We start from the raw sequence: 23,181 nt of genomic DNA on the forward strand, positions 1-23,181 counted from the left end.
CAGTTGATTGCAGAGGTAGTTGGTTTCCAGTACTTTGACTACAGGATTCAGACATCTGGTCTACCCAGCCAAGGCTTTCCCAGGAGTACAATAGTAGGCTCCTAGCGTCATGGAGGAGATGGGCAAGAGAAAAGGCCCCTTGATTTCTGCCTTCTCTCTGCATCCTGCAATCCCACATTTTCTTCTCTATCCAGACTCAAGGTTCATACACTCACAGCCTTAGATTTCTCTATGGGTCACATGCATGGTCTCCTTCTCCAGTCTGGGTCCCTTAGAGCAGGCAGCTAATCTACTGTGGGGCCCACCACATCTCTTTAAAGGTCCTTTTTGTTTCTCACATGGGCGTTACAGTTGGCAGGGCCTATAACGGGCCTCTAGTTATTATAATAATGAGGGGCAGGAGCCAGGAGGACCTGTAAACGTGGGCCTGCGTGAAGAGGAAGAGACGCCAGGAGGGAGCGCTGGTTTTTTACATGTGTTTCCTTATGGGGAGGCACTGCCCATTGCATAGACAAGAGCCCGCGTGATGCTGTTTTCCTCATTTCACAGCAGTCTGCGGTTTTTGGCCTTTTTCATGCTGAATTTGTCTGCATCCCCAGCACTGATTTGATAATGAAGTTAAGTAGCACAGTTTAACCATGTGATGTTAATACCGTTCCAGAAATTAAACCAAACAAAAAACCCAAAACAAAACACTGTTTCTCAGCTCTTCACTGTTCCCTTAAAACTGAGGGTGCAATACCAATTTTTCTGATTTTCCTGTTAGAAACATTTGTAGCATGTGGTGCTGTGTGTTCTAGTACTGTAGTGTGCGGTGCTGTGTGTTCTAGTACTGTAGCGTGTGGAGCTGTGTGTTCTAGTACTGTAGTGTGCGGTGCTGTGTGTTCTAGTACTGTAGCGTGTGGTGCTGTGTGTTCTAGTACTGTAGCGTGCGGAGCTGTGTGTTCTAGTACTGTAGCGTGCGGAGCTGTGTGCTCTAGTACTGTAGTGTGCGGAGCTGTGTGCTCTAGTACTGTAGTGTGCGGAGCTGTGTGCTCTAGTACTGTAGTGTGCGGAGCTGTGTGTTCTAGTACTGTAGCGTGCGGAGCTGTGTGTTCTAGTACTGTAGTGTGAGGAGCTGTGTGTTCTAGTACTGTAGTGTGAGGAGCTGTGTGCTCTACTACTGTAGTGTGCGGAGCTGTGTGTTCTAGTACTGTAGTGTGCGGAGCTGTATGTTCCAGTACTGTAGTGTGCGGAGCTGTGTGTTCCAGTACTGTAGTGTGCGGAGCTGTGTGCTCCCATGGAGCAGGTAACTTGTGACCAGAGTCTGGCCAGGAGGTTACTTGTTCTCATGTATTTATTTTAATAATTGCAGTACATAACATAGTCAGTGTGAGAAGTCCAAAATCCACTGATACACAGCTCCCTTTGGTGTAATAAGCTGGGTTGTTTGTTTGTTTGTTTTTATAACCCATGCACATTCTCCTGATTCTTTAAAACTGCTTTAATACTGCTATGCGGTAAATGTGTAGATATAGGGAGCAACAATACAGAAAACCTGCACAGCTACAGATTTTGCACATGCTGTTTTTTTTTTTTTTTAAATCAGTGCCCGGCTGAGTCGGCAGATTTAGTACCTGTGCCTATTACAGACCAGTGGGTTAACTGCGGGGATAACAATGGGTGAAGGGTGAGAGGGATTAAAATAACAAATTCACTTACCAAAACAAGGTGGAATGATAGCAAACCGCCTCTCAGCAGACAGGGCCTCTGAGTGCCCTGGAAGGGAAGGTGAAGCCCACCTTCCTCCCACAATGCTTTTCGGGAGCAGTAGTCAGCATAAACAGACCAGGGCTAGCTACACTTACCTTCTGATCTCTTAGGATTCCATTGGAATTGGTGTGAATATAGACGATCAAACCATGAAATAGGAAGATTAATGTCTGTAGTCCCACTTAAATCCCACCACACACACACACACACACACACACACACACCATCTTTCTTCCCACTGCATTTACTGCTGTTCATTAGACTGTCAGGATCCCTGTGGGGAAAGCTGCCTTGGACCACCCCCGTCCCTGAGGCGCTAACTGTGGCCAGTGAGGAATGGGGTCAGTTAGTCCTCTGTCTGTAGCACACCTTCCATCACAAGGCAAGGGGTTTTCCTCTTGAAGGTCGCGGGGATCTGGCTGAGGTCAGAGGAGAGTCTGAAGTCTCCTTTGCCAGGACTCTGGCTAACTCGATTTTCAGGAATCTGCAAGGAAATCATAAAGTATTTATTCTTTCAGGCAAATGCAAAGCCATTTAAATTATTTAAGAGATGTTTCTTAACATTATAGCAGTGTCTGATCGTGAGAGTGTGTGTGTGTGTACGTGTGTCACTCAGGCTAGACCTCTGGGCTTTAGGTCTGTCAAGCACAGGTTCTGCCAAGCTCCACCACAGCCTGCAAAGCATTGCTTTAATTGCTTTCCAAGGCATTTTGCTGGTGAGGCCTTGAAGCTGGACCGTGAAAGCCGAGCTGACCTTATAACCTTATATCCGTCTCTGACAAGCAAACAGCATCAGCCTGCAGTCCCTCAGAGGCATCTTGGTTCCCGTAGTTCAGCCGAGCAAGTGGGCGTCTACTGTTTGTCTCTCCTACCTGGTCTGGGTGCTGCTGTGAGCATCCTTGCACGTGGGTCTGACTCTTGCTGTCTTATGTAGAAAGCAAATTACACAGTCATGCAGAATGCGAGAGTGTGTCCAGAAAACAGAAAGCCGGGCATGGCTTCTCAAAAGCTTTGGAACAAATAAGATGCTTCAGTGGGCTGAATACCTCTGCAGGTACTCGGACTACATTAATATGAAAATAGATCTGAAGTAAATCTTGGCATTTCTTCCCCTTCGCCAGGGAGAGGGCACAGCTCGGGAAGCAGCACAGGTTTCCTTCATTGTTGTATGTTGATATGCCTCTGGAGAGTTGAACGAAGAAGACAGAGTATTTCCTGTGTACGTAAGCAGGCCCTGCCATTTAGACTTTTGTCGTTTGGTATTTAGAATTTTGTAGTTGCAGCCCTGATTCATAGAAGATTTATTTGCATTGTCTTCCTAGCTAATCAGGGGATCCTTCCACGGACACCAGCCTTGCCTCAGCCAGGGGATCCTTGCACAGACAGCAGCCTTGCCTGAGCCAGGGGATCCTTGCACGGACAGACGGCAGCCTTCTTTGAACTCTTGACCCCTATCTCTCCTCTGAGGCGCTCCTGGGTTAAGATAATTATCTCCCAAACCCAGACTTTCAGGGGTTCCATGTAAGCAGGACACTGGAGATGACACGTGCTCAAAACTGATAGATGCTGCTGCTCGTGTTCTGACAAGATGACACTGAGACTTCAACCTGTCTCATGATTTGGTTCATATTAGTTACAGTCACATGAGGACCTGTGGTCTTTACAGCAGCGCAGAGAGCACTGAGGAGTGGGTACTGTTTCACTAGGGTGAAAGAGCCTGGCCCGACTCATTATTTGAGCTTAACAAAATGTCTGTTTGTTTTTCTTTTTTTGTTTTGTTTTGTTTTTTTCCTCATTACTACTGGCATAACCTGTAGCCAGGGGATGGTCACAGGAGACATTCTCCTGATCTAAAAACAGTGACAGCCACTCGTTGGCACTTGTTGGGCATATTGTATCACGTCAGATGCTACTCAACACGTACTTAACTTACCAGCTTAAGACGTGCTGTCTGTGTTTTACAATTGATAAAAGTTGGTTTTTAGAGAGCTAGTGTAACTTAAACTCGCATAGCAAGAGCCGGAGTTAAGCTCTGCGTACAGGCTGTCAAGTGTGGGCACTGTATAGGAGGATACCTGATGGGCATCTGCAAAGTGACTGACAAGGGTTGCGCTTGGCACAGACGGTTGGATCAGAGAGGGTCACTGGGCTGAAAGGGCAAGCTGCAGGCTCAGTGAGAGACCCTGTTTTAGGGAGTAAGGCCAGAAACAGTTGAGAAAGACATCCCAGTGGCAACCCTTGAGTAAGCGCAGAGGCAGTTGTTATCCCAGATTTCATGTTGCAGTGTTCTCACGGCTTTACAACGTTTTTATAGTAAAAGATAGCCATAAATCAAAACCCTCTCAAAGACATCGGCGTGTGCATCTGACAGGTGCTGGGCAGGAGGACCTCTGGTACAGGGCGTGCACACTATCTGATGACATCTTCAGCTTTGAGGCTGACGGGAGCTGCTGGTCCGTCAAACTAATACAGCCTAGAGATTTCACATCATAAAAGATGTTAGTCAGGCACGGGCAGGCAGTAAGCAGCTATTGAAGAGGCTGGAGAAAGTTCACGCCAATTTGTAACTAGGCTGTTGGACGTGCAGCAATCTCACCTCTCACAGTCGTGGAGTTCTGTCAATCAGCCTTTGTAGAATATGAAATGTAAGATGTGGCTTTCCGGGGAAACTTCCGGCTCGTATTTCCTTCTGATTATAAAGGTAGTTTTTAAGGAAATCTGGAAAATGACTGACTATCATAGGATAATCGCTCTTAAGCATTTTAGACTGATGGCTGATGACCCCAGGTCGTGGTCCTCAGACGAGCAATATCGCTCTTATCAGTCTCACTTTTCCTTGAACAGCAGCACCCTTCCTTGGCAGTGTGTTGTCTTCTGTATTGGACAAAAGCAAGCACTCCTGCCCTACTGTGTGCAGACCCCTCAGGATGGCAGGTGGAAGGGTCAGTGCACTCCTCCCTACTGTGTGCAGACCTCTCAGGATAATGTGTGGAAGAGTTAGTGCACTCCTGCCCTACTGTGTGCAGACCCCTCAGGATGGCGGGTGGAAGAGTCAGTGGACTCCTGCCCTACTGTGTGCAGACCCCTCAGTGTGGCGTGTGGAAGAGCCAGTACAGAGTCTTGTTGTGCACTGCATATAAAGCTTTTGCCTAGACAAACTTGCTTTCATGTTAACATTTCAAGTAGGCAAGCTGAAGGATTTAAACTGAATTCCCAGTGAAAAAATATGGTAATTAAAAAGATTATCAACACATGAAGGGGAGCACATTTTGCTGTGATAAGACAGTAAACAAAAAACTAAAGAACCCATAAGAATTCGCGAGATGAGCTGTATGTCAGCTTTTCAGTTTTCCTTCAAATGTATTTTTGGCCGTAAGGTTTTGAGTTCTCATTGATCTAGAGATGTGTGGATTTGAAGATTGAAAGGGCTATTTATTGGCTTAGTTTCCCATTGGAGAAAAATAAAACATCACACCTTGTAGCTGTTCCGTCATTTTCTCCATATAGTGTGTGTGAGAAAACCAGCCCTATAATCAGGCCAGCAGCTTCAGTCACCATCCTCCACTTCACAAGCCGAGTTCCCTCCTGGCAGGAAGACGGTAGGAGCTGGCCTCCTTCCCTGACGTGTTCCTGACCACTTCACGTGCAAACTGGGAGCCTGATCATCAATGTAGGCCTGAAACAAGCAGAAACAAGCAGCCCTGGAGGAAGGAGTCCTCTCCTGAAGCCTCCAGGGAACTTGCTGAGGCGCTGTTTGCAAGCACCTCATCTGTTTGCCACTGAGATCTCTATAACAACACTGTATAATCCCCATCCATTCTAACCAGCCGGAAGTTCAGATGATACATTACAGTAAAAACAATAATTAAATAGTTGGCCTCAGACTTGTCTCCAAGATTGGAAAACTCAATTGTCTGTTTGACCTTTGGAGTGAGGAAAAGAAATAACACATTAGAAGAATTCCCCGTTTCCTCCCTCTCTGTGAGGAGGCATGATGGATGCAATTGTGAATCAATTAATTGTTAGGCATCAGAGATGCCATACTGTAGAAGGTTGAGGAGAGGCTGAATTCTATTCATTTGGCTTAGGAAATGCAGTAAGTGGCCCGGAACTGTTAGGGCTGCAGGGTAACTGATCCAGCGGACCATATTGTGTGGGAAAGGAGCTGAGTAACGGTGATCTGTCTTCGTTAGCGGCTCAGCTCAGTAGACCACAGGGCAGCCAAGGGCTGGGGGTCAGCCTGGCCTGGATCCGATTTTCCAAGACATCCATCATGTCTCCTCACACAGTGTTTGAGCTAACAGGGGCACTCTCTCCAAACGTTAGTTCTTCTGAGTGTGTAATGAGCACCAAGCACTGTACATGATTTTCATAAGCGTTAAACAGAAACAGTGATATGTGTCTAGAAATTTTACGCACATTTAGTTCTTCACAGCGGGAGTATCATTTTCATATTTCTTTATTGATTCGACCTAATGTTATGCACGATGCACAAGTCATCGGGGCTTCCTGCCCTGAGATAGGACTATTGTGGGCAGCCAGTCTGTTTGGGCTCCTAAGTGAGTGAGCAAGCGAGCGAGCGAGCAGCCCTTTGCTTCGCTTTGCTTGCTTGCTTGCTTTCTCTCTTGTTTCTAATTATCACTACAGTGTCCTTAGACACGTTTTGGGGGTATGCACAAAGCTCACCGTTAGGAGCTGACTGCAGTGATCAAAGCCCCAAGACTTACAAAGGGGCTCAGACAGCATGCAGGCTGGCTCCTTGCTCAGTCTCTTGTTTGAATTAACAGGGCTCCAACAGTGCTCCGTGCTAGTGTGTTAGTGCGATAAGGGGGGCAGAGACGGCTCACTTATGCACTCATCCTTAGGCTCTGCTTGCTTGCAAAATTCTCCCTGGCAGAAGGGAGGCAGACTCATGGGTTATTGGAGGCAGCCATCTTTGTTGTCCTGCTTGTCATCAGCACTGTGGGATGAGACAGCGTCCACTCACCAGAAGTGACCTTAGATAGAAGGGGATATACTGCCCCTCCCCTCAGGTGCATAACTCTTAATCCTAACCTGTGTGGAAGTGGAAGAGCTCTTACTGATGGGGCGGGGGTTGGAGAGGGGCTGACTTCACAGGACCTGTTGTAATTTATCCCTTCTCTGTGTTTTGCACCATATTTCTCACAGATGCAAAGTCAGATGCTGCATAATAGGAAAAAAAAACATGCTCCTGAATTAAGGTGCCAAACTTATCTTTTTGCTAATAAGTTCTTCCCAAATAGAGCTGGCCAAGTGTGCAGGGAAGTGTGCTGTTGCCATCTCTTGCCTCTTGAAGGGAGTGCTGGGACTTTTGAGCAACGGGGTTGGACAGCGATCACTGGAGAGTCCAGCCTCTGACCGCTTGCCTGGTGATTCTCAAATTTGTAACTGAGTGAAATTTAGCCTTGTGAGCTTAGAAGCTTAGGCCTACTGTAATGACGCTCAGGGATGTGTGTATGTGGGGGAGGGGTCTGGAAGTAGACGATGTCGTTCCTGTTTTCTTGAGAAGCAACTGTGATTATATGTTGTTTAAAGGGCAATCTGTGACAGGGCCCTGAAGGTCCCCCCTCAATTAGAGACCTCGCTTTAGGAAAGAGGAAGGTACAGTTCTGGGGTTTCACATCTATATTTAGTCAGTAATATAATTTTACCAAAAGGTTGCTGTACTGATGCTTGAGTTGCTAAATAAAAGGGTCACGCAGCCTTTTGGCTGGATGGAATCACAGACGATCACATGACCTGGTAAGTCAGGTAAATTGTCCAGTTCTGCAATAAAAAATGGATCAAGTGGGGACTTCATGGTTTACTGATTTACCAGTGTGTGCAACTTGGCAACTTGAGGGGGGGGAGGGAGGGAGGGGGCAGGGAGGGAGGGGGGAGTGAGGGAGGGAGAGAGTTAGTTTTGTTGTTGGAGGCAGAAATGTAGCTTTAGCTGTGGACTATTCTCACTGTGCAGTGTCATTTAAACATTTTCATGTGACCTGTGTAAAGCGTACACAGCTGCCACGGTAAGCATGGAAGAGCGTGTCTCCTCCCCGACCTGCCCCTCCCCCTTGGTGACCAGCCACCCTTGCTCTCACGGGCACACCCTAGTGGTGAGAACGATACTATCACACAAGGCTTTGAGAAACCTCTGCAGCCACCTCCTGAGGAGCCAGTGTCCTTCAGTCTCCCTTGTGGGAACCAAGAAGTTGTCTTTGCTTTAGAGGCAGTTTTTGCTTAAAGACTAGTGGAGAAGGCAATCTGCAGTATTTACGGTATATAATGTGTGCACTGAGGGCATAAGGACGGCTTTGCTCTTACAAAGACTGATTCACAGCTGACGGAAAAGGAGTAGTATCCCCTGACTCTTCCAGGATTTAATTCACCACAAACACTTTGCTGTTACATAGCTCGTTGTGTACTGAAATTTCTCTTTTGATTTAATGAATTCCTCATAAAATCTCCAGAGTGCTGTTGAGTGGTTGCCTTTGGGTAAGGGAAGCGAAGTCGCAGTCACAGTCAGCCATGAACTCCGTCTCGGTGCTGGAGGATGCTAACGAACCGCTGTGAGCGTAGCTATCAGGAAACAGAACCCAAGCATTTGCGTTAACTTCTAAACATACAGTTTTTTTTTCCTTTTTGGCACTTTCTAATCCCAGGAACGGCTCCTTGAGTGTTTCTGCTGTGCACTAAGCACTGCATTGAGACGGAAAGCACAGCTAACTTGTGGGACAACCCTGCCCTGTGATGGCTGCAAGGAGTTTGCTCTAGGTGTAGTTCAAGACAGAGTTGGCATGTCCACAGCTTAGAAAATGAAAGCCACTGATGGCACCAGAGGGACCGTTGTGTGGACCTGATAGAAACTGTGAGCAGTAGCTGTTCAGGCTGGCAGTGGCACTCTCGGGCCACTGATGCTAGTTCCGGGGAGACGAGGATTCCGCCATATTAAGAGCGTTAGAGACAAGGGCTGTTTATCCTCTGGTGACTCCTCAGGTGAAGTCTGGAAGTGCACCGCAGACCTACATGTGAGTGTTTGACTTATGCGAGAGGCTGGCTCTGTCCCCCAAAGCCACAGAAAGGCATCTGTTAGAGATGAGGTAAGGCCTTGCCTTTGCGCAGCTTGAGGCCCGTACACAATACTCATGGGCTTGGCTAATGATTTCCCCAGCGGAAAGTGATGGAGGAGCCACTATGGCAGACATGTGCTAACTCTAACCCTAACCCGTGATACCAGCTTGTTTGGCGGCCCCTGCTTTGCTGTCTGTTGGAGAGTGAAATGTTTTCACCCCTAGGGACCCTCTTGTTAATGAGACCTAGCGGTTGCGGTCATTGGTTTGACTGGCCTGGGATGGATGCTGCCTCATTCAGTTCTGTCTCCTGTGCTCCCCAGCTCTGCACAGTTCCTGTCACTTGGATTGTTGCCCGGAGTCTGGTTTCTCATTGCTAACACTTGTCCATCCTTTGAAGAAGCCAAAGAGACCCTGTGAGAGTGCCCAGAAGGTTCTCTTTGCCCGCTTCAGATGCTCCTTGGTGTTTACGAGAGGATCCAGCCTTGTGTGCTGGCCCTGACATCAGCTCCATCTTCTCGGCTGCTCTTCCTTTCCTGTACGCCCGTCTTCCCAGCTACTCGGGACTTGTTTTGTACCTGGACCGAAGCTCATTTTCTTTATCAGGCCTGAGCCCCAGTGCGCACCATCTCAAGTCCTCCCCCGTCACCATGCAGCAGATTCTCCTTGGAGTCTGAATGCTGCCTGAATGCCCCTCCTGAGTAAAGCCGTCTCTAACCACTCAGCATGAAGTGGCTACTGTCTGCTTTAACTGGGCGACTTGAAGCCCTCTACCTCTTGCAATCTAAAAACATTTTCTCTTTCTCCTTCCAATGGAGGGTGGGCTCTGCCAGAGCAGAGAACTCATACAGCTCGGTGTGACATGTTGCAGGAGTCAGAACGGCTGCCCTGGGATTGTTCGTGGAACGACTGTAGTCACTGAGGAAGCAGGCTGAGGCCAGGATTTATAACAGTAACTGACCCACCCTCAGCTCAGAGAGAAGCAGGCATGTCGGTCTGTGTGGCCACATGTGTTCTCCTTTGAAGTGGCAAAACTCAGGAAACACGGTGGTAGTAACAACACGAAGTAGAAGAAAGTTTGTTATGGAGGTCAAGTGACACCGACTGACCCTCCTGACTCTAGGACGTGCAGCCTCCCCTCCCAGACCTCTCAGGTCCAGCGGTCCCTGCTTGGAGACCTTGGTGCTTCTGGTGGAATACACAGATGCAAAGGTCCTAGAACAAAGCCTGACTGGCCACTTCCCCCACAGCCTTGATTCCAGAGAGTCCCACCACCCCCACACCCCACCAGGAGCCTGTCTGTTCTATCAGTAGGGTTCCTAAACTCTGTTACAGGCTCCCTGTGGCTCAGACCCTCCTTTCACAAGAGGGAAGGCCCACTGCCTACTTTATTCACAGGTGTTTGGAAGACAAACAGGGGAAGAGTCATAGTGTTTTAGAGATAGTGGATTTCAGGCTTTAGTGCCGGGCATCAGTTGGAGTTAGAAACGTAAATACTAGGTAGACAAGATGTCCATTATGCTTATAAAGTTATCTCATCAACATATTTTAAATATGCAGATGCACATTGAATTGTATTCTAAACTGTATGTAGAAACTTTTCTGCTCACTCATAGCAGAAAAAAAAACAAAAAACGTTTTTGATTGGAAAAGGTAATAGCATGCAGAAAATGAGCCGTTTTTTTTCTAATCTATTAGGTGCAAGTACGTCTTGTAGCTTGCCCCCATTGTCTGAGTTGTGTATTATTTCAGTGAGCTGAATAAACATTGGTGGTTCCAGTAGTTAATGACGCTTCAGCCAACCTTAGTGGGATCAAATGATTAATGACACGTCAGCTGACCTTAGTAGGACCAAATGGTTAATGGCAGGTCAGCTGACCTGGGCAGTGGAATGGAGTTGGCTTTCTTAGCAGCTAGGGTGTTAACAGTTGCCTGTCCTGAGACGCGTGTACCTCAGACCTAATCAGGAGGGTCAGTTGGCGCTGGCTGACCTTCCTTCAACTTAGTGCTGCTGCTACCACAGTGTTTCTTGGTAAACCTAGAATTTTGAAGTTTTAGAATAGAAAGTAAAACCAAATTCTGTTGAGGTCACAGAGCACATGGCATGGGTGGGTCTAGAAAAAACCGAGGTATCCTGACCACTTTGCATCCTCCTGCTCCTGTCACGGTACTTCCTTGATATTTATTATACCCAATTTTTCTTTAATCTTTCTGAAGTAGGCTTTGACTTTAATGGCATGTAATGTTTACAATTAGTAACTTAATTAGGGACTGAAGGTGAGTGGTTGTCTATCAAATGCGTGTTGCTTCTCATGGGTACCCTCCCACCTCACCTCCGTGGGTCTGATGGAACCCCCCTCCCTGGGCTGAGTTCTAGCCTGACACAGGGGTTGGTTTGCCTCTCAGGGTGATCACTCAGTGAGCGTTTTTGAGATAGAAGACTATTCCATCTATTTACTTATTTGATCTTGCTAGCTTTTCAGCTTACAACACTGAGTCGCAGATACAACGTGGCTGTGCTGTCTTCCTCTGGGTAGATCTTAGCACTGGTCTCCCACAAGTTGGCAATGACTTAGAGCTTCTTCATAAAAATCCCAACTTTCTGCTTCTCACATCATCTTTATATGTCAGTCAATGCTGAGTTGAGATATTGGCTTGCCTATACTTAGTGTGGCCGTGTGTGTGTGTGTGTGTGTGTGTGTGTGTGTGTGTGTGTGTGTGTGTGTGTGTTGTGTGTGAATGTGTGTACATGTGTGCACTTGCACACTGCATCAGGATTGCTCCTACTGTTTGCAGTAGCAGCACCTCAAGTCTATGCTGCTAACATTTTTGAAGATAGCTGAGTAGCCCTGCATGTGGCCAATGGGCATTTTGAGGGGTAAGGAGCCCACTGTCACTCATCACCCTATTTGGTCTCCTTTTGAACTGAGTGGTAACAGAGTCCAGCTGGTCCTCATGGCTGCCACAGTGTTTGTTGTGTAGCGAGTAAAGTCTTGGCATGGGAACAGAAAACCTTAGACAACTGGCCTACATCCTCCATGCTTAACAGTCACCCCTACCTGATGGTAGTCCCTACCTTTGACCCTTCCACTATTTCTTTAAGTAAATCCCCATAGGCAGTGTGTGGCCTGGATTAAAGTGGTGGGTAAGGAGGAAGTGGGTGCTGTGACCCAGTGTTAATAGCTGGACCAGCAGAGGTCACTTGCTGAAGTGGGTGAGGCTGAAATGAACAGACCGGGGGTTCAATGGTGGCAGAGCAACCTCTTGAATAGAGGCAATCAAAGGTCTAGATGTGGCAATGGCAGGTCTTGGGTTCCCCTGAGGTACCTAGGTAGAACAGGATGCCGTCAGTGAGACTGAAATCCTCGGTGGAGGGATGTATGTCTCTGTATCCGAAGTGGATAAGCTTTCCAAGAAAGGGAAGTGTGAGACAGACTTCTGCTTGGCTTGGAAATGACACTAGGAAGAGGCAGCCAGAAAGAGACAAGCCAGAAAAGAGAGAAGGAGAAACCACAGGGCCACATACACGGGACATCATAAGAGTAGGTGTCACCTAGGATAGGCTTCTGAAATGCCACTGAGAACCTTTGTATGTTTTCTATGGTGATGTGGTGTGTGTAAAGAGCGGGCAAAGAGAGGAAGTGGTGACGGTATGAGACTATTCTTCCCAGAGCCATGGCTATAAGAAAAAGCGGAGAATTAGAACCTCACAGAAGGGGGGGGGGAGATGGGAGGGGTCACATAGAAGGGTGGGGTGTGAGGAGAGGAGTGTATTGTTCCGGGTTCCTGCAAGGGACTTCAGGTTTACTTTTTGTTTTGGTGGTGGTGGTGGTGGTGGTTTGTTTGATACTGAGACATTTGTTAAGAAGCAAATTGGCAGTATCTGCTGGAAAGGCGCAGGCTGCACTGCCTTCTCAGGGACCAGCGCTGGGTGGTTTTCAGCATGCTGGTGTATAGTGCTCCACCGGCCTGTCCTTGTGCTGACTAAGGTCACTGCAAGGGGAAGGCGATGCTATAAGTTATGGGCAAGAAAGCAAGATGTCAGGAGCAGAAAGAAGACCCAGGCCGGCAGCAGATGTGGCAACCACAGTTAAAGAGATGTTGAGGCACACCAGGGAGGAAGTGCTATGGCTCACCGAGGTAACAAAGCTAGAATGCTGTCTCCTGTTAGCTGGTTCTCGTTGCTATTTAAAGTAGCATTTGTTTCTTTCCTATATTGGCATGTGTGTAGGGAAGGGAAAAGGAATTGACTTTAGTGATCTAGGCCAGCAAGGTGGGTACATTGTGTGTGTCTGTGTGTGTGTCTGTGTGTGTGTGTGTGTGTGTGTGTGTGTGTGTGTGTGTGTGTGTGTGAGAGAGAGAGAGAGAGAGAGAGAGGGAGGAGAGAGGGAGAGATGAATTTATGTGCCTTTATATGGGTAGAATTGGATATCGATTCTAGTGAGAGCCCAGCATTAAGAAGCATTACATTTTTAAAGGATTGTTACTTTGCTGTCTCTTTTAGCCTTGAAGGTTCTATTTTTATAAAAGGTCATCAAACTATAGCAGTGGTTTCATTGTCTATTATCTGTGTAGGGCTGGAAGCAGCAGTAGCATGCCTAAGATTTTGATGGCAGCATACGCGTTTATTTTGAGGTATGAAGTTCTGTGATTCATGTGATATACGATACACAAGGTGTTATATGGGACATTCACGGGTAAATAATGATGGCAGGTTATTTTTTATTTAAATAGCTTACAAGTAGCTGTCGAACTCTATTTTGCACTTTGCTTCTGGTTTCTTTTGCTGTGAGAAAACACCATGTCCAAAAGCAACTTGGAGAGGAAAGGGTTTATTTCAGTTTACAATCCCCCATCATAGTTCATCATCAGAGGAAGAGGTCAGAGTAGGGACTTAAACAGGGCGGGGCCTGGAGGCGGGGTGGGGCCTGAGGGCAGGGCGGGTGGGTGGAGGGTGGGGCCTGGAGGCGGGGTGGGGCCTGAGGGCAGGGCCGGTGGGGGGAGGGCAGGGCCTGGAGGCAGAAGCTGAGGCAGAGGGCGCTGTTTACTGCCTTGCTCCTGATGGCTTGCTCAGCCTGCTTTCTTAAACAACTCAGGACCACCTGCCCAAGGTGGCACTCCTCACAGAGAGCTAGTCCCTCGCACATTAATCATTAATCAAGAAAATGCACCACAGGCTTGCCTACAGACTAATCTGGTGGGGGCTTTTTCTCATTGAGGTTTCCTCCTTCCAAATGACTCTAGTCAACATAAAAACTGTCTGGCACACTGGCTTTCTGCCCTGGAGGTGAATCTCAGAATTAAAGACAAAGCAAGAACTAAATCCCTAACCAGAATTACAACGTCAACATCCGCACTGGAGTGCTTCCTTAAATTTCTCCTTACATTTCATGTTTGATACTGACGTTATGTTTAGGGATGTTCCTGTTTCGATGCACAGTCAAGAGTTTCTGTTTCGATGCACAGTCAAGAGTTTCTGTATGTGTACCTTGTGTGTGTGTGTGTGTGTGCATGCACATGTGTATGTGTGTGTACATGCAGCTGCAGTGTGTATGCATGCAGGTAGAGACCAGAGGTCAACTCTGGGTGTTTTCTCTTTCCACCTTATTTTCTGAGACAGGGTCTCTCACTGACCATTGAGCTGGATTGGCTGGCCAGCGAGCTCCAGTCCCTGCCCAGCCAGCACTGACCGAGGTAATACACGCTCTGCCGTGGCTGACTTCTCACATGGCTGCTGGGATCCCAACTCACGTGTGGCAATTCACAGTGCCACAGCTTCAGTCGCCATATTTGGTGGCTGTTACGCTACATCTAGACCGCATGGATGTGAGAGATCTATGGTATAGATTCTCTTTTTGAAGTGCTCCTGGGTTGAGAAGGTAGAAAAGTGAACAAAGAAAAAGACCCTGAAAGAACCAGACTTGCAGAGTCCCGTGGGAAGAAGGTCTGCGTCTCTGCTCTCTCCCTGTTACACACGCAGAGTCCCATGGGGGGAAGGTCTGGGTCCTCTGCTCTCTCTCCGTGTTACACACCCATCGTTGTACTTGCCTCCCTTCATCTGGAGAGGAGCGCGTTCTCCCTCCTCGTCTGTGCATCTCAGAAAAGTAGAACGTGTTGAGGTGCCCGTGCAAAGTCACACGTGACACACACACTTGCTGACAATTATTTCCATACATTACACACATAAAGATTATACAGAGAACTGGATAGAAACATTTCCAGCTGGAAATGAGATTCTAGGCTTTTAACTGTTTATAGTTTATCTGTTTTAAATTTTCTATTATATTTAGTGTATGTTTGTGTGTACATGTGTGTTTGTGCATGTGTGTATCCATGCTGCAGCATACATGTAGAGGTGAAAGACAACTTGGAGGAGTCAGTTCTTTCCTTTCACGATGTGGGTTTTTTAAATTTGAACTCAGGTCCGCAGGCTGTTGGCAAGTGCCCTTACCTCCCAGGCCATCTTGCCTGTCCTTAGCAACAGTTTTGGCATATAACTATTAAGGCATAGCTACCATTTATTAAGCCATTCATAATAACACAACAAAAAATCCTGAATGTGATATTCATAAAACATAACAAAAGGCCTTAATGATACCCAAAATTATTTAATAATATGAATATGATTTATATGTAAAAACTATATTAATATAGGAAAAATCTGAGCTTTATTTATACTACACCTTTCTCATGGTCATTTTTTGTTTTCTACACTCATCACTCTGTAGCTAATGTTCTGTTTGTTTCTTATAGAGATTCTGTGGAATAGCTAAACCTTTCACTTTGATTCTTTGGGAAGGTCTTATTCTACTGACAAAATCATTAGAGTGAAGAGGCCAGTGGCATTCCAGTGGGCCCCATGTTTCTCACTGGGTAGTGGGAAACACAAACGCTTTTTTTTTTCAGGTTTCTCAGACACACACACACACACACACACACACACACACACACTGTATATATATATAAAATACTTATAGCAGTACTGTGTTCTTGGTTGTATGCTGGTGCTGAATATCCTGGGGCATAAATATACATGGCTCTCACTCTTAAATATGTAGACGCAGTTGCTAGAGAGCAGAGAATAATCACAAAATTGGGTAATTATAGAGAGCAAGCTCTTAAGACACAGATAGGACAGCTGTGTGACCAAGGAGGGCTTCTCTGCCAACACTTAAAGAACAGGAAAGTAACTGCTTAAGAGTAAGGAAACGCGTGTCTTCATGTCTCCGAAACCTTGACTCGGAAGACTGAAATGGTGTGGATACTTGGAGAGGACCAACTCTGTGTTGGAGGGGATAAACAGTAGCCACCAGGCGGGAGGTGGGTCCTGGACGTAGATGTTAAGCTGTGGCCAGTAGGAACTTGTGTGCACTGGGAAGCTGTTAGCGGGTTTCCAACAGTGAGTCCCACGTCAGGCTTGTGTTTTATGACGATTACGCAGAGGCGAGCGGCAATGGGACTGGGAGGAGTAATTGGAGGCTTGAAAAAGTCAGTAGAAAAATGATGGGGTTCAGTTTAGTGCCAGGAAACCAGCTCCAGGTGGATTTGGAAGATGGAATCATCCTTTTTTATTAGATAAATAAGATAAGAGAAATAGCAGGTGTCTGAGATTCTGACTTGAAGAAAACAGCTTTGATTGCCCTTTCTGAGGCAAGGGGGAGGGGGACAGGGAGAAAGGTGGGTGGTCCCTGATCTGAGCACAGAGCTAGGAGCTGAGCTGGAGAAGGGGACAGTGGGCTTACAGGAAATACTCACAGCACAGGGAAGCACTCTGTGTGTTATGGAGGAAACTTGAAGAGAGAAGACGGACCAGACAGAGTCTTCTGACTGGACAGGATGTAGGGCTGGGCTAGAGGATCAGCTTGCAGCTTAGAAGAGGAAGAGCCAGAGTGGGGACAGGAAGGGAGCGAATGGGGCGCCCTGAACCCCGAGATGTCTTACAAGGACATCTACTTTCTGAGTCCAGGCTGCCAAGGAGGAACCGGATGAGGGTCTGGCTTGAGCTGATTGGTGGTCTGACATGGTGGCTGCCAGAGCCACAGCAGTGCCATGGTGGAGTCACCAGCTGGATGGGGAGGTGGCACTGGAAAGCAGAGTCGAGGAAGGCCGTGAGAGAGAAACCTGCTGGCTAGGTGTGCAGAATCTGCCTTTTGTGGAGCAGACTGGCTGCGAGTATGTGTGTGTGTGCGTGTGCGTGTGCGTGTGCGCGCGCGCTCTAAGGTTCAAACAAGGAAGACACAGATTAGTGTCTCAGGAATAATCAGAAACAGGTGGTGGCCCTGGGTCCTGCTGTGTCTAAAGAAACTATGTAATTTGTTGTCATTTTCCAGGCAATGTGCAAAGTAGGACAAGTGGTTTGTCATATAAGGATGAATACCAGACATTGAATACTGTTTTTTAAAAAGTACTTTTATTCTTTGATAACTCTACACATTGTATCCTCTTTTTAAATTTTTTTTCTAAAGTCCTAAATTATTGAATCCCATTAACTTGGCTGCCCATGTACTTGGGTGTGGGGCCGACCATTGGAAGGATGGCCAGCCAACCAGGAGCCACCCCTCCAATTCCCCTCCCCTCAGCCTGCAGTTGCCTCATTAACGTGCCCTCATCCTGACGCCACGCAGGGCTTTTGTCTGTCTGGCTGTGAGTTTGCCCAGGTTCTGTGTGCGCTCTCGTAACTGCCGTAAGTCCATACGTGCAGCTGCCCTGTTGTGTCTGGAAAGTTCTCTTTGCTGTGTTTGTTCATCACCTCTGGCTCTTAGAGTCTTTCCGCCTCCTCTTCCTCAGCGATTCCCGAGCCTTGTGGGGAGAAGGTGTGAAATGGTGCTCCCCTCAGGGCTGAGCACTCTTGACTCTCTCGCGTTTTCTCCGCCAATCACCATCTACTGCAGAAAGTAGTGTCACTGATGAGGTGTTTGTGGGTGCACTAGTCTGCGCGGGTGTGAGGATTAGCGACTAGGAGTCTAGGTGTTACTGTGTCCACTTCAGGGCATGGTAATGCTAGGTTCTCTGTACTGCCTGCGGCCTGTCTAGCATTACGTCCTTGGCCCAGTCATGGTGCCTAATACGTATTTTCAGTTGTCTTACTGTTCAACCCTGAGCCTGTCTCAAGCCAGACCCTCATCCGATTCCACCTCTTCACAGACTCAAGCTACAGGGGAAGGAATGATGGTTGAAGTAAAGGACTATGGGAGGAACGGGCTTTACCATCCGTGGCGCAGTCTTCGGGATTAGAAGGGGTCGTGCTATGGGGCAAGTGCTGTTAAAGCGCACTAACTGGCTCGCGTTTGGTCCACAGATGAATTGACTATTAAAATTATCTTCCACCTTCCTCCCAAGCCTGAACGGCTGAATTCCACAATGCTAACCCCCGCCCTCCTGCCCCCATACAGGATTTCTTTGTACTTAACACCAGCTTTCAGGGTAAGCAGACCAAGGAGAGGTAATATTTACTTTCAAGATGTGTTTAAAAAGCTAAAGTGTGGTGGGGGCGGGGGGTGTGCGACTCACAGTCTCGTCTGCGTTTGATATTTACACTGCTTAGGGCGGCTCAGCGCATGCCAAGCTGATATGTCTTTTAGGCAGGAGTAGCTGGTGGCTGAGAGAAGGGACCCTACAAGACGGCCGTAGACAGAGCCAGACTGGTGTTTGTGATTCTCCTTCACTGAAAATGGTTAAATTATTAAATGGCGGGCTTGCTGTAGAGTTACACATGCCGCAGTTGCATAATCCCGTGTCGGACCAGTGTGTGCGCCGTTTGCTTAAGGTATTATACTAGCTCTTTGCTCAGAATGTATTGTTTTTCCCTTAACCAGGGAATTAGAATTGTGAAAGGAAATTGTAAAAGGCATATTGTCCCTAGGATATTCACCATGCATCTGTGAGTCACGTAGCACATCAGGTGTGCTTGGCATAGCGTTACTCTTTCTGCATGCGGCAAGAATGTGCTTTAGGACATGGGGCATGTCTGCCAGCGGGACACAGGGGTGACTGCGGAAGTCTGTTGTTTAGGCTTGAGAGCAAGGCGCTCAACCAGACCACCCTTCCCTCATTCAGAACATGCACGTTCACTCTTCACCTGCTGTCCCAGTTAGAGTGCTGGGTTTTTATTTTATTTATTTATTTTATTTATTTATTTAGTGGCCGCAACCTATCAGGAAGAGACACTTTGATCATTACTGATTAATGTTTAGTGTGTGTTTTTCCCAGTTAGGGTGGCTCTTGCTGTCGTCAAACACTGTGACCAAAGCAAGCCGGGGAGGAAAGGGTTTATTTGGCTTACACTCCCACATCCTAGTTCAGCGCTGAAGGAAGTCAGGACAGGAACTCAAACAGGGCAGGAGCCTGCAGGCAGGAGCTGATGCGGAGCAGTGGAGGGGTGCTGCTTACTGGCTTGCTCCTCATGGCTTGCTCAGCCTGGTTTATTATAGAACTCAGGACGACCAGCCCAGGGATGGCACCCCCCACAATGGAATGGGCCATCCTTCATCAATCACTAGTTAAGAAAATGCCCTGTAGGCTTGCCTACAGCCTGATCTTATGGAGATACTTTCTCAACTGAATACCCCGTTCTCCCAGATACATCAGTGTCCTGCGTCCATTTCTGAGCTACTGTGAGCATCGTTCTCTGTGGTGCTTCTGCACAGAGCCCCTCTGGTATGCAGTGGAGGACTGTGCTTGCCTGTGTCACTGCACCTCACCCTTTTCATCTTCTTCTGGGGGAGAATTGCACCTAGTGACATGCCCTGGCCTCTTTCTCTGCAGAACAATCAACCATGACGACCGAATCGGGATCAGACTCAGAATCCAAGCCAGACCAGGAGGCTGAGCCCCAGGAAGCAGCGGGGCCTCAGGGGAACGCAGGGGCACAGCCTGGACCAGAGCCTGCCAGCGGGAGCATCGAGGAGCAGCCAGCGCTCGAGCAGTTCCCTGCAGCTGCTGCACATAGCACCCCAGTGAAGAAGGAGGTGAGCTTGGAGCATCTCAGGGGAGGGCCAATCAGGGAGAGCCAATCAGAGAGGGCCAATCAGGGAGAGCCAATCAGGGGACTTGGCTGAGCTGTGCGGCTCTGTCTTTGCCCTAGGGGCAACTCTAAAGGTCACCTGCTTGTGCCCTCTCACCCAGGGGGATAACAGGGTTGCTGTTGTTGAAGGCTTCTAGGGAGTGACATTCTTCAGCTGGCACTGGTCCCTCCTGCCTTTGATAAAAACAGTTCCATTCGGCTGGACTTTCCACTGGAGATTCTGCCCCGATCTGGGTTGACAGGAAGGGTAGACAGCAAGCTGGAAGCCCCCAACTACGTCTCTGGCTGCTTTCATTTCAAGCTGTAAAGTCTAATGACAGAGTTAGTTTTCCCAGCCTTTATTCTGACCCTGGACATTGCCGGCTAGTTTTACGGACTGCTTTGGTAGGGCCCCCTCTGCCTTGTACAACTCTGTAGGCTCATGGCCGCCTCTTACGCACGTTGTGGGTATGGTGACCAATTATTTATGCCTTGTGAGATGGAGCTCAGTGGTAAGGCATGCAGTTAGCCTGTGGAAGTTTGTTCTATTCCCACTTATTATCAATTAAAAAAATATCACTAAGTATAAATGCTTAATAAAATAAAAAGGAGAGAGCACGGTGGTGGCTAGGCTGAAGCAGTGTAGCCTTGAACCATCAAACCTGGAATCAGCACATTTTGTGGTCAGTTCCTCCCTCTTCCACGTGGTCCAGCAAGATTTCTCCTTGAGTGATGTGTTTAATGTCTGCACAGAGCAAGCAAGCGAACATCATTTGCAGTTGATGTTTAATTAACCCAGAAAGTATGTTTTCACTATGGACACTTTTACTGGAGGGAAATCAAACTCTCATCTTCTGTAGTAGCTATAAGCAGGTGATTCACAGCTAAAAAAATTAAGTTAAAAGTAGCTTCATTTGACTTTGCATGAAATGAGACAAGGCTAGTTTAAATATGCTCAGGGTATATATGAATTACAAATTATCTATTAAGACACACCATGCTTTTTGGTAGTTAATTCCAGGATTACTGTACTTCTCCCTAAACTATATTGAGGCCAAATTAATGACGGTCAAGACAGTGGGATTGCCGGGTGGTGGTGGCGCACGCCTTTAATCCCAGCACTCGGGAGGCAGAGGCAGGTGAATCACTGTAAGTTCGAGGCCAGCCTGGTCTACAAAGCGAGTCCAGGACAGCCAAGGCTACACAGAGAAACCCTGTCTCGAAAAAGCAAAAAAAAAAAAAAAAAAAAAAAAAAAAAAAAAAAAGACAGTGGGATTGAGTTGTCAAAACAGTTTTCTTTCGATTATTGACTTGTCGGGGTTTGCATTCTCAGCTACCTTGGCTTCTCAAGTCGGCATTCAGTCACTGTTGGCTTAGGTACCTGTCTGTGTGAGAAGTCCTATGCTCACCCTGAGGGGTGGGCCCTGAACATTAGTGCCTCCATTGCAGACCACCCAGCCATGCCTCAGATTTGCACGCCACCATTGTGACGATCAGAGAGGAGTGCAGAAACATCTGGGGAGCTGTGGTCAGAGATACTGGGGCACGGGAGGGAGGGTGGGCTGACTCTGGGGAGAATTTCTGGTTCCATAGGACATTTTCTCTGTAGTTGTGAGGCTGGCCCAGAAAAGAGCGTGGAGCTGCAGGAGCAGATTAAATCTTTGCACACACTCGGTCTCTCCTCACACCAGCCCATTACCAGGAAAAAAATGCACACCCAGGGGATTGTTGGTTCAGAGCAAAACCGAATAGTTCAGCAGCTGTAAAACTCCTGACACAATGAACACTTGCACCTCTGTAAGCCTTAGCGTTTATAAGATATCTTGTGAATTCACAGGGGTGGACCTACCACGTCAGGGAATGTAGCCGCATCCCATGAATTACGAACACAGGGTACAAAAGGCAATCCAGGTGTGATCTGGAGCCTTCGCTATCCAATGCCTTCTAAAAGTCAGGGATGGGCTTGCTTCTTCGGTGAGATCTTGATACAATTGGTTAATTCTCTTCCCTGTTAAGACTTCAGTCCACTGAGAAAAGGGCCCAACTGGTGCATTTAAGTGAGCGGAGTTATGTAGGTGTAACTAAGTTTCAGGAACATTTCTAGCATCATAGTTGAGACAGCTCCCACCCTCGAGGAAATGGGAGTGCAGCCTGGCTCTCTGAAGCTGCACAGTGTCTGAGCGACTCAATGTCCATTTCCTGTGTGTGACGAAAGGTGCTTGTTGTTCCTGGTCACAGGTCAGCGACAAGGACCGGGACTTCGCTGCTGCTGCAGCTGCGAAACAACTCGAGTATCAGCAGTTTGAAGAGGATAAACTCTCTCAGAGGTCATCCAGCAGCAAACTCTCGAGGTCCCCACTAAAGATCGTGAAAAGGCCTAAAAGCATGCAGTGCAAAGTGACACTCCTGGACGGGTCGGACTACATCTGCGACGTGGATGTAAGTGCACACTTAAAAGCAGGAAACTGCTGTAAAACGTTCAAGGTGACATTTCCCAGAAACATGGAGACTTAAATGCAGAACTGTTTAACTCCAGCAGGAGATTAAATTACTGCAAGTTTCCAGTGTCCCAAAATGTTTAATGAAAAGTAAAATGCATCTAAAAACGAAAACAGATGGACTCTTTTAGCATTTGCCATGTTAAAGTGCACTTTTCTTTAATACTTCGGCTATGAACAGCATGTCAATCTATTTACCTTTCCTATTGCATCGCTTATGGCCCAGACACCCCGTGGAAATTTGTTGCCTGGTAGTAGTTGGATAACTTAAAATGGCCATGTCCTTTTGTTTCTGAGTAACTATTTTTTTTAAAGAAAAACAAAAATCATGTGTGGTAGACTTTGAGCCTCCACGTAAAACACTGCAGTCTTCTTTGTTTTGTGTGTGCTCTCACATTCCACATTCATGTGCTGCTCCCTCCTCTCACTTTCAAAAGATTCATTTTATTTCTTAAAATTATGTATACTTGTGTTCGTCTATATGGGTCTGTGTGTGCATAAGTGCAGTACCTGCAGAGACCAAAAGAGGGCGTCTGGTCCCGGGGAGCTGAGCGTGGGGGTGGGTTATAGGCTCTGGTGAGGAAAGGGCCCTGGGAAGCAAACTCAGGTCCTCTTGCAGGACTGCTCACCCCTGAGCCGCCTCTCCAGCCCCCATCGCTTCCTCTTCTGTTTACGGCACATTTAGCATTCTAGTTACATTTGATGCAGTTTACCTGTGTGCACAGCAGGGTGTTTTTTTGTTGTTGTTTTCTGTTTTGTTTTTGTTTTGTTGCAACAGAAAACAATTTATTTCAGAGTTAGTGTTATCTTGATGGCAATGAAAGACCGATTGCTAAGATATTTCAGGGCACAGGAACAC

General features: G+C 47.3%; 1 protein-coding gene across 18 annotated transcripts in view; it reads left to right on the forward strand.

Moving 5' to 3' along the window:
- EPB41L3 (erythrocyte membrane protein band 4.1 like 3) overlaps positions 1 to 23,181 on the forward strand; it is a 146,985-nt gene that overhangs the window by 51,415 nt on the left and 72,389 nt on the right. For all 18 annotated transcript variants that reach the window (XM_084780501.1, XM_084780487.1, XM_084780497.1 and 15 more), the window contains exons 2-3: positions 19,587 to 19,789; positions 22,063 to 22,263. In XM_084780501.1, coding sequence (XP_084636627.1) covers positions 19,587 to 19,789; positions 22,063 to 22,263 — 404 coding nt within the window. The remainder of the gene's footprint in view (positions 1 to 19,586; positions 19,790 to 22,062; positions 22,264 to 23,181) is intronic.

The sequence above is a fragment of the Acomys minous genome, assembly GCF_964271855.1.
Source record: "Acomys minous genome assembly, chromosome: 4".
NCBI lineage: Eukaryota > Metazoa > Chordata > Mammalia > Rodentia > Muridae > Acomys > Acomys minous.